The sequence below is a fragment of the Apostichopus japonicus genome, chromosome 14 (genome assembly GCF_037975245.1).
Source record: "Apostichopus japonicus isolate 1M-3 chromosome 14, ASM3797524v1, whole genome shotgun sequence".
Classification (NCBI taxonomy): Eukaryota; Metazoa; Echinodermata; class Holothuroidea; order Aspidochirotida; family Stichopodidae; genus Apostichopus; species Apostichopus japonicus.
Window position 1 is genome coordinate 24070885 of NC_092574.1, and position 19865 is coordinate 24090749.

General features: G+C 36.8%; 2 protein-coding genes across 5 annotated transcripts in view; one reads left to right on the forward strand and one right to left on the reverse strand.

Moving 5' to 3' along the window:
• LOC139979916 (uncharacterized) overlaps positions 1-2221 on the forward strand; it is a 40524-nt gene extending 38303 nt beyond the window's left edge. For all 4 annotated transcript variants that reach the window (XM_071991145.1, XM_071991143.1, XM_071991144.1 and 1 more), the window contains one exon: positions 1679-2221. The gene's annotated coding sequence lies outside the window, so the exon portion shown is untranslated. The remainder of the gene's footprint in view (positions 1-1678) is intronic.
• A 2142-nt stretch (positions 2222-4363) lies between these two features.
• On the reverse strand, positions 4364-17963 carry LOC139979918 (polyprenal reductase-like). Its single transcript, XM_071991146.1, has 5 exons — positions 17442-17963; positions 16472-16617; positions 15643-15831; positions 14804-14929; positions 4364-14402 (listed from the first exon to the last, which is right to left on the reverse strand). Exons 1-5 carry the CDS (start codon positions 17633-17635, stop codon positions 14155-14157), a joined length of 903 nt encoding a protein of 300 aa, XP_071847247.1. The 5' UTR covers positions 17636-17963; the 3' UTR covers positions 4364-14154.
• Between the last annotated feature and the right edge of the window lie 1902 nt (positions 17964-19865).

The following is a 19865-nucleotide window of genomic DNA, read 5'->3' on the forward strand; positions in this document are numbered from 1 at the left end:
TAATGATATGAGGTGATTGATCAAACCGTAACTAGAATATTACTATCCTTCGAGTTCTTCAATAGAAGTAATACATAACTTGCGTTATTGATTTCACACAGGTTTCTACCCTTGCTCAGTCTCCTGAGGCTTATTTCATTATCAGTCTGCCTAATAAAAACCTCATTATGTATTACATCTCCACCGTCCCGAAACTGTCTGGTAATATTGTTTGGCAAATTGTCACACAATCTTCTTTCTTCTTTTTTGGTTTCTTGACCAACTTTCCGTTTTTTCAGTGTATGCAATCATTAAATCATTTGTATGTCAACATCACATGTGTACAGTAGTCATGTGGTTCATGAACATCCCTATAAGCACATACTGTACTGTACCTCTTCACTAGTATTGTAGCATTCTCAGCCATTCTGTATATCTCGAGTTTGCGAACAGTCTTGCTCATTGAAGACTCCCAATAGTAAAGAGGGTGAAAATCTCGGACTGCCAAGATGAACAATACAGGGCATCGGGCAAGAAGTCTCCCCTCACCTCACCTCACTCAGGGTAGCTGGAAATTAACCGTCTGAGTTCCTCTGGCTATTTATCTAATCTATTCAGAATTTAAACAACTTACTGATTAAATTACACATTCATTTCAGAAAGGGTTTTTAAATATGTCCAGGCTGTTTTCTGATGTGATGTGGTATCAAATGAATCGTGTCTAGGGCAACTGTACTGTACTTAACACACATAGTTCTATAGTGTTTAGTATAACTCTACAATAGAACACTACTATAAAGAAGAACTTTACTGTCATGAGTTTGAGAAAGTCAGTTGCAAATTTGTGCAAAGATAGTGGAATAAATTTGTACAATTTTGAGTAATACATAAAATGTTTTTGTGATTCTGTACCAGTTATAAATTCACTTCATATATGATTTATGTAAAAAGACATTACAACTTCCTATCCTGATATATGCATGTACATAAAGACAATTTGTCATCTTAATCTGCCTTGAAGTCAATATAAACAGTTGGCTCATTGTTTGAAATTGAACAACAAGATTGTTCCAAAATCATGGATCGATATTAAAAAAAAAATTAAAATGTCTAATGCTAACTGTACAGGGTTAATATCAACCACAGATTATGTGGATTTCCCAAGGTAATTTTTTTTTTAATATAAATTCTCAACGACCAAAAGTACATGAAGCATGAAATACTGTTAGTAATATAGATATGAATGGCCTTTGTCCATGTTTTGATTGTCAGAGACAGAAAGAGAGAGAGAGACCTGGATACGTATGTTAATGAACAGAGGATTGGGTTACTGAAGCTAAGAGCGTTTTCCACTGTACTAAATTTCACTACCATGCGACAAGGTGTTATTGCAGAATTACTAGCAAATGAAACTTCAATCGATTGTTAGTATTGCAACGTCAGTGAATCCCCTCTTACAGACAAACATCCCTGTGAATTGACTATAGATACTGTAACATTGTTCCGTCTGATGGATATGACCTTTGAACAATCAATCACCTCCTCTGATTTAACCCTCCCACCCCCCCCCCATGGAAGCACTCATCATTAATATAGATTATGACATCTTAACAAAACATCAGTGATGACAACCATGGAATAACATTTACTGATCTTTAGGTGTGATGATTCAGATTGTTCCATTTTGTCTCTTTAAAAGGTTCAAGATGGCTGATGATGGATGAGGCAGGTTCTGTGTCATGGTCTGGCCTTTTACTGCAACTTCAAATTTCTCACGAAACAACATCCCAGGCAGGAAGATTTTGTAAAGTCTATCGTCAGTCGATGCGAGGTCAGATCCAGGATAAAAAATGACTATTCCAGGAAGAACTAAAATCCAGCAAGGATTTTCTTCTACATAAGCTCTTCACTTTGATGAATGTTGCTGCAAGTATCATTGTTTATATAGTTAGTATCACTCACATGATCTTTGATGTTAAGCTTGCTTGATCTTTCTACAGACATAGATTAAATTTCCAGCATCATCCTTATAATACTAGGGTTGTATTCAGATACAAGTTAATGTGTTACATACTGTTTGTGTCTACACAGAGTTACACTCCAAAAAATAAATGATTACTCTGGTACTCTCTCATGAAATTGTAACTAAAAATCTCAGTTCAGCTAGAATTCTAACTACACCAGTCTAGAAATCAGTGTTGATCCCAATTTTTTCTATTATATAGTTTGATTGGGGAGGGGAGGGGGAGGATGTCATGGTTGAAGAGGATGGGGAAGGGGAAGGAGTCGTAAGTGGTAGTGGGATTGGCCATCAAGAAATCAGGCAAATACCAGGAAATCTTCTGACTGACAATTAAGCCAATTTCAAAATGATGATTTGGTGATTCTGAGTTCATTAATAATATTAATAATACAGTGGTTTTATATAGCACCAAAATCAGAAATAAGAAGTAGCTGCTCTAGGCGCTGAACAAAACAAATCAATCGGAATCAATATAAATAGTAAAAGACATGAGGCTTACACGTCTTAACATGGTTCAATATATTCAGTCTTCTATATATATTCTGAGGAATGGTTTCTTCTCCTGATATTGAGCTGCAGTCTTTTACATAGCAGAAACATTGTTGTTATAAATGGAACTTTGCCTAGGGCTCTGTTGATTTGAGTAAGTTTTGGAATTAATCTTTGATTTGTTCCCCTCCCCCCCCTCCCTCCCACTCCCTAATTTCCGTTTCTTTGCAATATGTGAAGAGGAAGCCATGTTATTTTCTAATTCCTTATAAATCCAGCTCTAGCAAACCATACATCCCATTTTATATTGATTTGCCTTGACCTTGATAAAATAATGTGAATATTAATGGTAGAAAAGGACATTAAATAGCCCCTGAGGTCAACATAAAATTCTCCATTTGGTTGGTACACTGGCTAATATCTAGGCTTGCCTCAGGTGCAAAATCATTAGAAATATCTCACGCTAATTTGAACAAATTGGTTCGGGCTGCAGATTTTCACTACAGTGCATCGACCAAGGTCAAGTTAAAAAGAAAAATCTCCAATTGGGCAGAGTTTTATCGATAACAGTCTGAGATTTCTAGATGGGAGGAAAGATTCCTGTAATTCTCCAAAGATCCTCAGAGCTGGGAAAGAAGTTCTGCGGATCATCAGACAAGTTGCAGCGATGTCTCGTGAAAGCCAATAAAGCTCAAAACAATTAACAGCTCAATTAAAGAGGAAATTAACGATGTGCATGATTAGCTGAGCTAGAGAAGACCATCTGTCAATTTCTGGAAAGTGTCGTTAGGTTTCAAACTACACCGTACATTTTAATATTTATTGTTGTTGGAAGATTGAAGACTTTATTAGAGCTCTGTCTTAGATTCATAAACATCTTTATCATGTTTATGTTATTGAACTCAATTACAGGAGTAAACAAAGGAGAAATCAATTATAAAAAATAATTTCATTAATTAATAAGTAAAAAACAAGCATTTGTGAAAGCATTTGTGCTTGCTCGAATAATTACTGGTTTCTAAATTCTTACTAATTTTAATAATTAATTTCAGCTCTGTTTCTGCTGAAAATCACTTCATCAGTTGTGGCTAGGCAACTGTTTCCTTTTGTATGCTCTTGTTACGACGGTAGAATATAGTTCAGAGGCCTCTGTCAAGCTCATTGACACAGTGTGTGTTGATATACACATCGCTATTATCTGATTGGACTCAGTCCAGCCTTTCAATTGTCAATTTCAGTTATTTAGACTAATGTATTACACATCTCGTCATGTAAGGTATATATAGGTCTGATGACTCACGTTGTCGTCAATGGTCAACCTGTATGCGTTTTTTTTCCTGCATATATATTGATTCCAACCGGAGAGGTTTTAGATGTGAATCAATACGAGCATCAGTCTAGCAGCAGCAGTGGTTATTACGAACTGCTAGAAAGGTTCGTTCTATTTTGGGTTAGTGTCAGTCCTGCAGTGTTTAGGTAACAAAACGTTCTGGACGAGCGGTGACAGTGATCTAATTGTTATAAATGTATGTCGTGAGAGTTTTCAGATTCTGTCTGGTTTGGTGTCGGTGTCTCATTAATTCATTGTTCCTATTCATGAGGGATGTATATCATGTACTGTGTCAAAGAGGTCATGGTTATATGCATGGTTCATGTATGAGTTGCTAGTAGAAATAAGTCTTGTTTATCTTACTTATTTTTAATGTGGAATAGTTGGTGGAAATCACTTCATCTGAAAAGAGGGTGTGATTTATTTATCAATTGAATTGATGAATTGAAACAATCACTTGCTGGTTGATTAGTATCGTTGACGAAATGTGGTGAATATAGTCAAGAACAGTTGATGATGTATTGTTCACAATAAACTGAATCAGTAAAGCCTGGACAGCCATTGGTGTAGACGTCATGCACTAGTTGCTGATTGGCAAGATATATCCATGTATTTGGAGAATTATCACATGTTATGCTACCAAGACATCGAAATCATTATTTACAGGCATAGTTGATAACAAACGCAACCATCATCGTTGTCCTACAAGATATGCCTATTATGAAGAACATTCTCAAACAGCTAAGAAAAGTCCAAATCTGTTTGGAAGATACCATGATTTTAAGGACATAAAGCTCGTAGACTTGAGCAAGTGGGCCTTGTCTTATTGTCATGTAAATTGAGTTAACAATGTATTTTTGTGCAAAACTTTCATTAGTAGTAGTACTGGTACAACTAGCAATATTGCAATGTGTTTTGAGTGGCATTATCTACTAGTTGTTGTGTTCAAGTTGGAACCCATTGAAGCTTCTTCCCCTCCCTCTCCTCCCCCTCCCCCCCCAGTCTTGAGGGAAGAGGGAGGTTGCTTGTGTGTATGTTGTCAGGTCACATTCATGTATAATTTCTTGGTGAAATGCATGTTTTAAGTCAAAAGGTGGTGTAAGTTTACTAACTTGACAATTCTTTCCAATATCCTGCTGGGTAAATCACCCATTAGCTGACCACTACAAGCCCACAGCCACCAAAACAAATGACTAGGCCTTGACCTGAGTTAGTAGTAGTTGTAGTACATGTAGCATGGGCTATTTGCAGTCTCACTGTTTGACTAGCATTATAGTCCAGTTAAAGCTTATTACAAGGACATTTTCATAAGATGTTTTTGTGGTGAGATTTATAACTTAAGCCTTGTCTGTCATCAGGATAGAGTGTTTGCTTTAATACACTTTAGTAACTGTCATTGTCAGGTGGCAAGGTTTAATGAATTAATACAGTAGCAAGGATAACTGATATAGTCATGACTTTAACCTATGGGAGCTATAGAAAACCAATGCTGTCTTAAAACCTAAGTATGTATAAATATAGGTTCACATAAAGGTGTGAAATTGTCTTACCTTCAACCTATTGACTTTTGTGACTCATAAAAACAGCAGAGCATCAGGCCATATGGTTTGTTTTCCTTGACATTAACCTTCTTTTGTACAGCCAGGGAGAGTAGCAGCTCCCCGGTACAGCAGTAGTGGAGTGCAACAATAAACTATGTTCTATCGCTTAAATATATCATCATTGTTGGGCTCGGTTGTGCTTGAAAGACCAGAAATGGTTAAGTCTATTTTTAAGTTTGTTGCCACACTGTGCTGTACAGTAGGTCATAGTGTGTTTGTTCATTAGGTTAAAATAAGTTTAACAACTTTGGTTCTATCTAGAGAAGTTAGTGCTGACATGTTTAGAATAGTACTTTTGAAAATTTTCAGCACATTTCATATGAAAACCACCATTTGGAGAGATCACTACAGATCACCTTTAAGCATTTAATAAGGAAGAGAGCATTATATTAAACAGACACTACATGGACTTCCCTGCCCACAGATATTTGGGTGTAATTTTGTACGCCTATGAGATTATTGAAAACTTCTTCCGTCTGTTATTTTATCCTGTAATATTGTGTGTTCATATGTTTACAAGGGCATTTATTACATGATCAGTTATTTTGCTTTGAGAAGACAACACTTCAGACATAGAGCAGTTTGTATATCAAGGATGTCTGCTTTGAGTGTTGTTCAAATATTTCCAAACCCAGATTAATGCTTAAATCAAAACCTGTACAGTAACAGTATGTGAAGTTAGATTGTTATGATTATATATATCATAAAACTCTGTACAGATCATATTTTATTACTGTATAAAGTTTCAGTACTTTTTATTTTGATCAACAAGAGCCCCACTGTAAACACACTCTATATGCTCTCTAGAGAATTTTGAGTGGATTCACAGATATTTATCACAGAATTGTAAGACTGATCTATCAATGAATAAGCCTTTTACAATCGGTAGTGGTGGTGCAAGCCTTACACATTCTGTGGCTGTTTCGAGACGCAAAGAGCATAGTGAAGAGTTTTGAAAAAAATTGGGGGGGGGGGGGAGATGATTCCCCCAAGTTATGTTGCCATCTTTAACAATATGCACATTAGTCCAAGACAATTCTACAGTTTTAATTTCCCTAGGATGGTTAAATATTAGGGAGCAAGGGAGGAATTTCATCCCTCCACCCCCCCCCTCTCCCTTCCATCCAGTGAGGTACCTCTGGTACAGTTAGAAGGCTTATAATGGATTAAAATTTGGTGTACTGTCTTGTCAACTTTTTTGGTAAACATTTTACTGTTTGATCATGGCTATATCCTGTATAATGGATTTGTATATTCTCTTCCATATTTGATATGTGATTTTATGTATACGTAATCATAGTTAACCTGGTCCAGGCAACTGCAGCTGGTGACTGACACATTTTAACCTTTAGGACTCATTCATAGTAAAAAGCTATTGTAGTTATTATATCTGAAATTACTCCTAACATGAGTTTTTTTTTATAAAGTCAATGAATAATGGAAAACTGACTGCCTGGACATTGTAATCCAGAGGTCACTGAGTTTGAAACCCATTGTAGCCATAAATTTATTTGCTTTTTTCCAACATTTTTTTTAAGTGTACAATAAGTGAACTTTGATCAGTACTACTATACTGCCATATATATTTCTTTATTACCATTTTGCTGCAATTAAGGATTTTTTAAAGTTTTTATTTGCTACTATTGCTTTTCCCTTTTGTTTTAGCTCTGGGCTTTTTTTGTAAATCTTTTAAGCAATAAAAAAACAAAATCAATGTATGCAGAGAACAGAATGACCTGTTTACTGGTGCATTTTGTTTATGTACAGTACATATTAAACCACTGTTTGTACTCTATGAGGAGAATGCCCTGTATGGTCATGTTTGTGTATCTTGTTAAACAAACGATGCCATGTATAGGCTACAAGCCCCTGAATTCAATTTACCATTTTCAGGGGATTAATCACTATTTGAAATTTTGATGAAAATGTTTTGCAGAGCTGTGAAATAATCAGTTTGTTAGGAGGGCCCTACCATAATATGATGGAGTATGTACTGGCAGCACAGCGAACATTAACTGAACATGTTGGGATGGATTTCAATTTTATTAAAATTTGAAAAACTGTCCTGATTTTTTAGTTTCATGTGGAAGCTCAAAATGAGACCAGTAGTAAAACTAGATTTGACTCACTATGATATAAACTGTTCTTGACTTCTTGTTTGGAAATGAGAAATTGTACTAAAAATAGAGTGAAATTTGTATCTCATGTTCACATATTTTTGCACTTTTTAACAGTCAACATATAATTTAAGTATTAAATTCAGTTGAGTGCTTAATTCAAACTTGGTAATGCACACACACAAAAATATACACACTCAGTTGTAAACCATCCTCCCAATAATTTGGCTCTTAAATTTTTAACAGTTCGACAACAGTCAAGGAATTGCTCTACGTAATCTAAAGGTAGATTAAATATATCTCTGGTTTTTACTCCCAGGGTGGCTCGAGAGCAAGCACTATTATGCTTCTAGCTTGTAGAAGTTGACTTAAGGATATGGTACCATGGCAACAGATAAAGGAAACAACAAATTAATGAATGTGCTTTGTGAGGATGGCTTTACCATGTCACTTGCTGATGGATGTCTTATCACCATCTGTATGTTGCACATTAACATTGATATTTTTATCCAAAGCATAAATAAGTTGCTAGAAGGAATGAACCCCGACTAGGATGAGTCACTTGTGTGTTTTACAAATGACGGAAGCATGGTAAAGTGCGTGTGTAGAGAGAGAGAGGAAGGAGGGGGGAGTTGGTTAACACATTAACTTGTGATAGCTTGATCCAAATCACACAATGATTTGCTAGATGGGGTATAGCCCAAGCAAGGATGAATCACTTGTGCAGTTTACAACTGATGGAAGGAAGCATGGTAACATGTGGAGAGGGTGGAGGCAGGGAGGAGTGAGGCGGGAAGGGGTAAGGCGGGGTTATTGTTGATTTCAGTTTCTCCTTTCCATTACTACCATCTTTTGAGAAGATATTTCACATAGTTAATATACATGTATCCATGACTACTGCAACAAAACATGTAAATTTGGTGCAGTGAGGATGAACTTACCTCAGCAGGTGATGACCTCTTTGGTGTTCTGCTGAAATCAATAAAACCTGCTCTACTCAATGTATGAACAGGTAGGAATAGTTTGCATGACCCATCATGACCCTCTTATGGTTGAACTAAATAAAGACTGGGGCGTGGCCTGTGTGGTGCTGCCCAAAGTAAATGGGTTCTGCTGGAAGATTTCTGAGTCATAACTGGCTACCCGTTGTAGGGTTTGTATCATAGGTACATACTGTAGGCATGCAATGAGGTTGGTCTACCTTGACATGGCTGGGACTGTTAAATTCATACACTCTAGTATCAGGCACACACTGTTATGGTTCGATGTACATCCTACTTTTTCGTTTCGAAGGGAGAAAGAAAAAGAAACATCACATAAAAACATGTAGTTGCATAATCCACCCTCACACCCTACCTCACCCATCTCACTAGAACACAGTGAGTTTATGATCCCCTTAGATAAACTCATATCCATGCCCGTCCTCCAAGCAACACTTATTCATCGCATGTATTACAGCTGCAGTGCAGTAGGTGGGACTATGTCTCATCATTAGACACAAGCGTTCTTCAATGGTTTCTCTCCAGTCAATGTTTTGATCTGTTTTGGTTACCACGGAGGCTCTTGGGAACCAATGTTTACTACAGCTGCTCCATTAAAGATCATACCTTGGCCTCTCACCACAAAAGGGCATTATTCTTTGGTATGTGACACTGGTTAGGGTGTACACTTCATTCACTTTATCAGGTTATAGATATTTGTAGGATTCAAACTGGTTGTATTGAAAATACAAAAAAAGCATGTTAGGTGTTTTTCACCCTTATAGCAAATGACCACCTTCATCACGTGTATAGGATTGTTTATGTACATGTGACATTCGATAAAAGTGAAATGTATCCTTTGTTAAATTATTTGAGAATGACCTTTGACATCAAATAGTTAAACAGTAGGACATGTGACTTTCTAGAAACCATATACAGATCATGTTTGGTGTAAAGCCATCAGTGTAGTTATTGGTATAGCCTTCCTATGTCAGGGTGGGTTACATAACATACTTAGAATTCCAGTCTAATTCACCAACAGTTGATTCATTAATTGTCAAAAGATGTTTTCTTACTTGTTGAGTCAACTGAGTTGGTGCAGTCACTTAAAACCTAACTGTCCATTGCTGCTCCCCTGAAGGGATGTTGGTTTTGGCTGCAAAACACCACAAAAAAACCTCCCACCAGTTTTGTTAAGAAAGTTTGTAAAAGAGGTATTCTGAACAGGAATTTGATGACTTGGATTGTACAGAGAGTTTATGATGGACAAGAATTTGTTCTACAAGGAATTAAAAAGATGGTAAAGCTTTTCTTTAAGGTGACTTCATGACCGTAAGAGTATTAAAGGCAGGATATGATGGGAATAATAACTGGTTTATAGAATGGATTATTCACAGAGGGAAGAACATTTTGTGGTCACATGTGGCGCTGCTAAGATTCCAGCTACTTGCTTTATAGTCACAGTAGTCTGGGTAAGCTCAGAGGTTCTTTAAGTTCAAGAGGCTTGTGTCTGGGTGCCTGCCCTGTTATTTTAAGTCAATACAGGGTAATTCATCTGCTGTATTTCATGTGGTGATGGTGCATAGAATGGGTAGACCTGCTTTGTAATAGCCCGGGAGTAGCACTTAGGCACTTTTTCAGTTACTTTTATACCCCCATTGCTTCTATCTTTTAACAGCTTTTTTTCTCAAACTTGAGCAATGCAATAATGTTTTAATATTTCATAAGCAGCATTCAAGGTGTTCTTATTAAGTAAAAATATGTTTGTAAATATTGAATATATACAAGTTATTATACAAGAGGAATCCCACATGTCCATGGGATGCAAAGATGTGTTGAAGTATCGACAGGGTGAACATTAACATTTAAATTACTTGGACTCACGATGGTGAAGTGATGTTGATGACTTGTATTGCGACATAGGTACATGAATATTATCTGTGTCCTTTGTCATAGACATGGTGTGGATAAGAGTACAAAGAATGCTTAATTTAATAATAAATATGCTCTAGCTTCAAATGTTATTTATGTGGAGATAAATCAACTTCATTTTGAACATGTCAAATCCTAAATGCGTGTATTACCCTAACTGTAAATTTGTCGTGGACTGTGGGTGTAATCAGGACCTTACTAAGTATGACTGGAATATTTTAGAAGTTATATTCATTTGAAATTTTACAACTAGCTACAAGAATAGGGAGCAGGGTGCTTTCTAACATTGTATGAACTTTGTCAATCAAAGTTGTACCCTTCCTATGTTGACAAGTTTATGAAGCATTCTTGTTATAGTGCAGGTTGACTCTGTGGTAGGAAAGGAAGTATTTTTAATGAGGGCAAAGATTGCATTTGTAAAGAGTACACAAATGACAGGATGTGGTTTATAGTTTCCCTTTTGACCGATATAAATAGTTGACATATTTTTAGTAAAATCTTGATTGTACTTCAAACAAGCAAATTCCATTTATTTATATTGGTAGATTGTATGTAACACTGGGCAAACACCACAGGAAGGATATCATGATACAATGGTGGTGCACGGGAGATTGGTTAGTTGCTCTGTAGATATGGTGGAGCTGCCACACTTAACAAGTTACTGACTCACTAAATGATTACTGAGATGTGTTAAGATTAACGTTTTATATCATTTGATTGCCCTATGTTTGTTGTGTGGTTAGAGATAACAATGTTGTATTACATGTGAATTACCTAATAACACATAGACAACAATATGCTGCCTGTTTAGGTGAGCTAGTGTCAGGGTTTGAAGTGAATGTGTGTCCTAGTGTGCATATATACATTTGAAACGGTATATAAGGGAAAGGGGGGGGGGTAGGGATATATGGTTACTTTTACTGTATTCATGGTTCTAGCAAGACACTGGTTTTTGGTTCTAGTATGTCATACTGTTATTCTTATGGTGTCGACGTATATATCATGAAGCCGTTTATTATCAACTTTAACTACAATTTTTTGTCTTAAAGTTTCTACAACTTTGTAGCTATGAGTACTAACATGTTTATCAAGCTTCAACACGTTTTATATAGTAGTGTTTGATGATGTCACAGCGTGAAATAGTTGTTGACCGGTTGTACGATGTTCCTCCAAAAGGTTATATGGATATACAGAACATGTATTCTACCAGCGTAATATTCTTTTTTGTATATTTTAATGATACCATGTTCTATTGTTAAATGCAAGTGACTTTATTGTTGGCTTCCCATATGGCAGGTTTATAATGAGAGGTAAAATATTATCAGGAAATGCAAAGTAAACGGTTTGACTAGAAGGTGGTCATAAAGATGGTTTCAAATCACCAACAGTTTGGAGCTTTCATTTAACAGATGTTTGGTTTTAAGATAGGCAAAGCACCCTTGCAAGTAAAAGAAAGAATATATTTAATGTATCAAGGTTGTGTTGTACAGTGTATATGTTTGCATATTAAGAATGTATTTTAAGAGGCAAAGTTGTAAATATGCAAAGGTTTTGCTATGGTGTTTTGATGTCGGTAATGGAGGTTGATCTGCTTGAAAATTAATAAAAATAAAAGCGCTAAAGGAGTTCCAGTTATGGAGACCAACATTTTATTTGTCCTTATTCAGAGTAATATCAATGTCAAAATTTTGTAATTGTTTACCTGAAGATCCCTTTGCAATACTTGTCGTAAATGAAATGCTTTTACCTGATTTATAGTCCACTCTTTAATGTTTTGGTTTTCTACCATCAACTATTTTTGCCATGGTAACAATAAACCAGAAGCAAGTTAGATACTTGTACACTAAAGACTCATGTCACAAACCAGAAAAAGACCACTACCACAGATAAATACTAGATCATGCATGATCTTGTGACAAATTGGGGGCGCTATAAACAAATACTGAATTTCAAATATAATACTTGTAAGGGAAATACCATGTGGGAGATAGCAACTGTACTTGGGTAATATTTCAAATTTCCTCATTTTACTGGCAGTTGCTTATATGGAAGACATGAAAGAATTCAAAGCTAATCACTATGTGAAAGACATAGAGAACCCAATAGATTCATATAAAAAGTTGATTATGAAAAAAATACATTGTCACAAAATACAATAAGAAATTAAAATATTTGGGAATTTCTGAAAATCTACATATCAGACTACAAACTTTGACATATTATGAGAGCAATTCAAATCTGTACACTGACATATATACTGAAGTGTACATTCCACAGGCAGCTCACTAAACAGAACAGTTGTAGCCAAGTCAAAATTAGTATTGATGTATCAACCATACTAGAGATTATCTATTCTGGTGTTGTAACATGTAGACTGCATAGAATCTCCCAGTTTCAAAGGGTAAGGGGTGGAGTGTGGTCACTGCCACCCACTCTGTAATTTAAAACAGGGTATGAGTTGTTCAAACAATTCCATGCCAGGGACCTGAAGCAAGTTTGAAACTGGTGGTGGGGGGGGGGGGCAGAGTTCAGTGGTGTTAAATTATCTCAGTGATATAACCTTGCTTGGGTGGAAATCACTAACAACTCCTGGGTGGAAGAAGTTGCTTTGAATGGGGGGGGGGGGTGAGGGGGGAGACATGGTCCTTGGGACCTTGTTGGTAGGAACAATAGCCATCATCTTTATCCGGGCAGCAAAAGTCTGTTGTGGTATACTTTGCAAGGTTACTCTGCACCTTTTCTTTTTTAACTAATTCTGGCACAAATATTGGTTTTACAGCTTGCGGACAAAATGAATTTGGGGGCTTTTGAAATATTGAAGTCAATGAATACCTTTATGCTAATACAAATTATGAATTATCTGTATGCATGTGATAATTAAAATAGAGGGCGACATATGCATTTATATAAAGCAGCATCATACTCAAATCACATGTTCACAGTTGATACAAAGTAAACTATCTTCATATGGTAGAATATAGATCATGGCAATACTTCATGTCGTCAGTTACACTAATAAAGAATGCAGAGAACATAAACATATTCAATTCCTGAACAAAGACAATATCATCTCCAAATATGTCAAAGATTTAGAAGACTTCCAACTTTTACAAATTTCTTTAACATAATCTAGACACAAATTTAGACCCTGTAGAAAAGGCCTGTTAAGAAATCTTTAGCAATTCATGTTACAGCCTTTAGAGGCACTAAAACTACTAACCTCCAGTTTGTTAATAGAGTATATATATCTATGCATTTGCATAGGAAATTGGTCCATTTGATTTTTCCTATACCAAAACTTATCAAGTTTTACCCTGCATACAAACAACAGCAACCTTTATTGTGTGATCAGTACTGGCCCCAAACATGCTAGAAAGGCAGCTTCAACCTGCAAGTTACTGCCATTCTCAAAGTATTTTCCCTTACTGAGATATTTGATTGTCTAATTTAATACTTTTAAATGTCTGGAAATAATTTTGGAGATTCAAAACCACCAGGACTCCAGGAGTGTACTTTTTAAACCATATTAGCATGCTAAAAGAGTTGACCAAAGAGGATGACCCTTATAAGCAATTATTCATAGCTGTTTCAAAGCTGTACACAATGTACTGATGAATTCCCTGATTTTCAGATATGATGTTGTCTGGCTGTAAGCTGAAACAAATCAGCCAAGACCTTGGCACTTGTATTCTCCATGATTCAGTTAAAATACTCTAGGGATAACAGCAGTCCTCTGCCTTGGGTAGGATGGAAACGTCTCCAAATACCATCGGTGGACAAACTTAGCAGCAACAGACTGATTGGATAAAGTGAAGGCAAACACTCCCCACCAGAATGTGTGATCAAAACCCAAGACAACCAGTATTGAAAAGTAAATGATGATCTCAGCCAGATAATGGGGACAGGAGACCATCTCAAACCAATCACCGTGAGGTATCTTGTGGCTCTTATCTATAAAATAGAAAAGAGAGAGAGAGAATTCAAACTGTACCACAGCAACACATGACATCTTTCAACTACCATACCACAATTTAGCTTTTATATATTCTGTGTGAAAATCGCTCAAAGAGATTTTGCTGCTGCTGCCCCTTCTCTGTGGAACAACATTCCAGAACATGTAAAACACAGTCCATCTCTTGCTTCTTTTAAACACTCTCTCTCAAGACTCATCTGATGAAAACTATTAAATTAAATGTTTAATGTTGCCCATTTTTTGTTTGCATTTTTGTCTTGTACTATGTTTACTGTTTTTTGTTTTGCTGTCGCACTGTTTGTGTCACCGCGCACACCATGAGCGTCCTTTTTTGAAAATGTCCATTTTTTAAAATTATTATTATTATTAAATGACTTACCATGCTTTCCTTTCCGGAGATCTGCAAGTATCTTGTGAGCTCGATAGTGATGCAGCGAAGCCCAAACAAACATTGAAATACCAATGATGTGATTCAGTCTCACATCACCAAGTTGCAAAATGGTTCCTGGAAACAGAGTAACACAATTAAATCTTTACAGTAATTTACGAGCAAAAGATTTCAAAGGTGGGTGGGGCGAGTAGGGTGAGTGGGGAGGGGCAAATTGTAAAACCCCCACTGATTTTGGTAGGGGCACAAATCCACAATAGTGGTCTACTCCTTCCCCCGACTGAATATAATGATCGTCTGACTGAATGTTTTCCCCCTACTGAAAATGGGGGAATAAATGTATGCAGCAATCATTATTAATTATTATGGGTCAGTTTTCCAATAGACATTTTCCAGTGATCCAAGGAAGAGCACTTTGTGGTCAAAAAGTAATCTTGAGAATTGTGAAACCTAGTCTAATTCCCACATCAGATATTCTTGCTTGTGGGATGTTGCTTCTTTGCAAACGTACAGTAAAAAACAAACAATTACCTGTAAAAGACTTGTACATAATAACCATACACACAGGACACAATACTTGATCTCTCATTGGATCTGTGATGAAAGTAAGTATAGTGGAACATACTGCACACTGTTTAAGTAAGTAACTACACTATTTAACCACTCAGACTCCCTAAATTACTGTACATCTTGGCAAGCTTTCACATGTAGTAGCAAAAAAGGGTTTGGCAGATGAGAAAGAAAATGGACAGCAAATCTCAGTATGTAGTTATACATGCATCTGAGATAGAAATTGTATTAAAGAGGGTCACTTCAGACTGATAACCTACCTCTGTTGAGATCTGGTGCCTTTGAGAGAAGGGAGGGGCCCATGGCAAAGTAAAAGAAACAACCTAAGAGGTAATGAAACAGATGCATCTTGGAGTTTGAGTAGGAGCTCACAAATAGTGTTTCATACGTTCTCCTAGTCGCCTGGACAACCACCATCATCTGCCCTAACAAGATGTTGAGATGTGGACCTACAAAGATGACAAAGAGCAAAGCAGAAACGGCAAATGAAATCCACAACTCTTGATTTCATTTTTCTGTCATTATTCCATGAACACCTGTGTGGCATAAAATGGTTTGGCCATTGAAGAATTATCCATCTATCTTTTTAAATTTCTGCCATAAGACGTCATTATACTTATAGAGCCATGTTTCAGTTTAGTTTCGAAGGTTTTTTCAGGCGCGTAGCAAGGAATTTGCAAAGGGCAGGCAAATTATCAGAGCCATAGATTTGGCATTGGACACTATCTAAGGGTAGCGCGACCATGGGTTGGCGCGAAGCGTACAACATTTTGGCCGAAAATGCCTCCCAGATCACTGGAAATGGCACTTCCCAGAATTTGCAAGTTGCTTCTAAGCATTTTCTATTTGAAATTACTAGCGATATCATAAAAATGTACCAAAAAAATATGCTCAAGGGGGGCGGTCGCCCCTTGGCTACGCGCCTGGGTTTTAAATCATTGTGATGTAGTGCAATAGTCATGTCTATTCATTAATGATTTCATCTATCAATGCGAAACATCATGGAACATAGCACCTTTCTTCAAGTTATGTGCAGTGCAAGTATTTATTGGTATATGCAAACATGACCGGATGCCACCGAAGACTTACTGGACTCTTCCGGATAGTACGTCAAAAGTTTAAGAAAGTCGATTATCTTCTGAGGAAATGATCCGTTGAAAAACCAAGCATTGATGAGACAGGCCAAGAGAAATGAATTCCAGAAAAATGACAGCAAGTAAAAGTGCAAAAAGTAGCTGAAAAGCAGAAAGAAATCGGTGTTACATCCTCGCCCAGTAATGGGGCATGCTAAAGAAGAAATTGGATATGATAAATCACCAACAGATAGGCCTATGAAGGGTCAACAAGTTAAGTTAAACCCGAGGTAAGGATTTCAAGAGGCACCTGTAAGTACCATACTGTATGTTGTAACTGAGGTTTGGCTTATAAAAAAAAAATTGATCGATTTTACTATTACATCAAGGTAATGGCATAGCCATTAAAGATCTGCTTTATTGGCACGGTCGTAAATCCACCTCAGGCTCTAAGATTAGCCTGTATAACTTCTTAACACATGTTAGGCTCTTTGTGTAAACACTGTGTGGAAATTTGTACATGCATGTCTACAGTGTAGTTAATCATACTGCAATTCACATGAAGACCCTCATACAAGAAAAAAATATTTAGCAGGCAATTGCAGACTTATTGGTAAAAAGCAGTTTTACGCCCAAGGCAGGTCAACTACGTAATCTCAAGAAACTCTTCCATGATAGCGAGCTATGGTTGGGGTCTAAACAAGTTTAAGTACATGCGTGTAGCCTATGTAATATATGGGGAAGCTTACATTCATTTATAAACAGGGAGGTAGGCCTAAGACTAAGAGCATTTAGCAGGCCCAAACACAGGAATTTATGATTAACAATAACATAGCCTTACTTCTAGAGTATAGGCTACAGTTGGTTAAGTCCCTACTCCTAATGGAGGATGCAAACTATTCTGTCTTTATCAACAGCTTGCTCAACCTGCATGGGAATGGGGGGGGGGGGGGGGAAACATGTTCAAACTCAAAGCACAAACATACCTCTTTGGAACATCTAAAACCCTTTCAAACAAACTTTTAAGTTTGAGGGCCTTCTCGTTTCTTACTTTTCCATACACAAGAAACCTCTTCAGTAAATCTGGTAATTTATCAAAGTTGAAGTAGATAAAATGCAGCAAAAGGAAAGCTGCTACTAACAACCACCAAACAAGAAGAAGGGGCGGTAAACCTGTCATTATAACAGTGATTTCGAGCGGAGGTAAGGTAAAACTTGTTAAGTCCTTAGGCTTAAGTTACGCTAAGTTATTCTTATGTTGAATTAGCCTGTGTACAATATGCTCAAAGTTAGACATTGGTCTAGGTAAGTTCAAAGCTAAACTGAAATCAACAAGACAAAACTAGACGTTCACATTAACACCGTGTTAGTCTCCAGGTCAGAAATGAAAAGAGAATGACCTCTGTACAGAACGTCAGGCGCTTTACTTAGCTTTGGTAACTGACGTGACAAGTACTAGTTCCACGAAATGAGTGTTCTAGTTAGTGATAGTTGACAATGCCAAATAAACACATGCGTCCACACAACGTCACGTTGATCAAGAGGGTTTACCATCCCTAAACAGAACAACCAACCATGCACAGATACTTCTTAGATCGCTAAGCCAACAGTACAGTAGGAGCAACATCACTACCTCTTAACACACAAATGAGTAATCCTTCACATGTTTAGAAATCGCTTTTCTGTAAGCATACCGGTATATCATGAAACTTTTCATATATTTTGTTTTTTACTGTAGGCAAAATGGTCTTAGGCTGGTTGTTCCATAATTCTTCAGCCTTGCAGTGTGATCTAGTTTATATCAGCAGAAAGTGATTTTTCTTGGACTCAATTTACATCAATTCAGAGGAATATTTGTGCAAAACCTTTTTATCAATGGAAAGGGTAACAATTATTGATTTCATATCTGATAAGTTTCACTAATTTTGGGTTAACTATGTATGCAAATTAGTACCCGAAATAACTTATTTTGGAATAAATACTACCAATATATTGGTAGTTATTAACTTTTGTTTTTGTTGTATTTTATATTAAAAAAGTATTATCTAAAATATTTCCTATCTTTTGAGGCTAAAATTGTGGAAAATGACCGAGATGTAAGGACTGGCAAAAGAACTGGGTGCACGTTCCCTCCTCCAGGCTATTCAATACATAAACAATACACGTAGATACAATACAAGTATATACACGTGCACCGTTCCCATTTTGCCAATATTTCTGCCAACGAATGAGTGGCGCTATGCCGATATTTACTGCTATACTTTTATAAGGAAGCCTGTAAAGAACATAATATTTATTAAAGGTTTGAAAATGGGTGTAGGGCATAGTGTTCCCTAACTGGGGTGCATGAACCCACCAGGGTGCGTGAGTCCATCCCAGGGGGTTGAACTAAAATCTGATATATCATATAATTTAGTAATGTACAAAAGTTGGTCGTCATGAATCAAAGCTGCGGGCACGCCTTGACGTCGGCCCCGACATGAGGAAGGCACTCTCCAAGACAGTTCTGAGGATCAATTAAACGCCTCGTGGAGGAAAAACAGGAGCATCCGTCTCATCGTGTGTGATGGATGATCGATGCGTGATCTGATCTTGAAGTTTCCAAATAAATATTTGTTCATCTTTTGTTTTATTACAATATTACACTATGAACTTGATCATTTACGAAGCACTGTTATGCGTATTAAAGTATAATAATGACTCAGATCGTGTCCCGAAAAGTTGGGGGTTCGTGAACAACTCTGACATCCACAGGGATGTGGGGGGGGGGGGCTCATAGGGGATAAAGTTAGGAAACCCTGGTGTAGGGTGACCGAGATATAATTTTTTGAAACAATGAAGAGTTTTTCAACTGTTTTCTTGGCAGTATTCCGATGATAATTAAATATCCAATTGTCTATAGCCCTGATCTTTTCCGGGTAGTTTTTTTTTGGGGGGGGGGGGGACTTGTTCTAGAACATTTATGAAGGCGCTGGTCTGTTTCTAAGTGGAGCCTAGATTTGTTTGAAAAAAAGTCAACAATTTTTACACTTTTTGAATCAAAACAAAGTTTAAACCAAAATTTTGAAAATAAAATCAATAGCACCCCAAAAACGAATAGTTTTTAATAGATCTGTCTTTCAGCTCTATTCTAACACTCATACCGAGTCTATAGATAGAAGGGTTGGGAAGTTACAAATCTTTGAAAGTGTTAGGTTTTGTTGGGCACAATTAATCCGCCCAGAAAAGGGTGGAGGGATAATATGATAAGAAGGCTAGAAGCATTCATTTGTGCTTAATATCCAGATGTTACAAATGAAAACTGGTTATAATAGACATGGGCATGGCACAAAAATCTGTATTGGGAAACAAGAAATTGAGCATGCTTCAATACTGAAGGTTCCCAACTGAAGCTGTCCAATATAATGTTG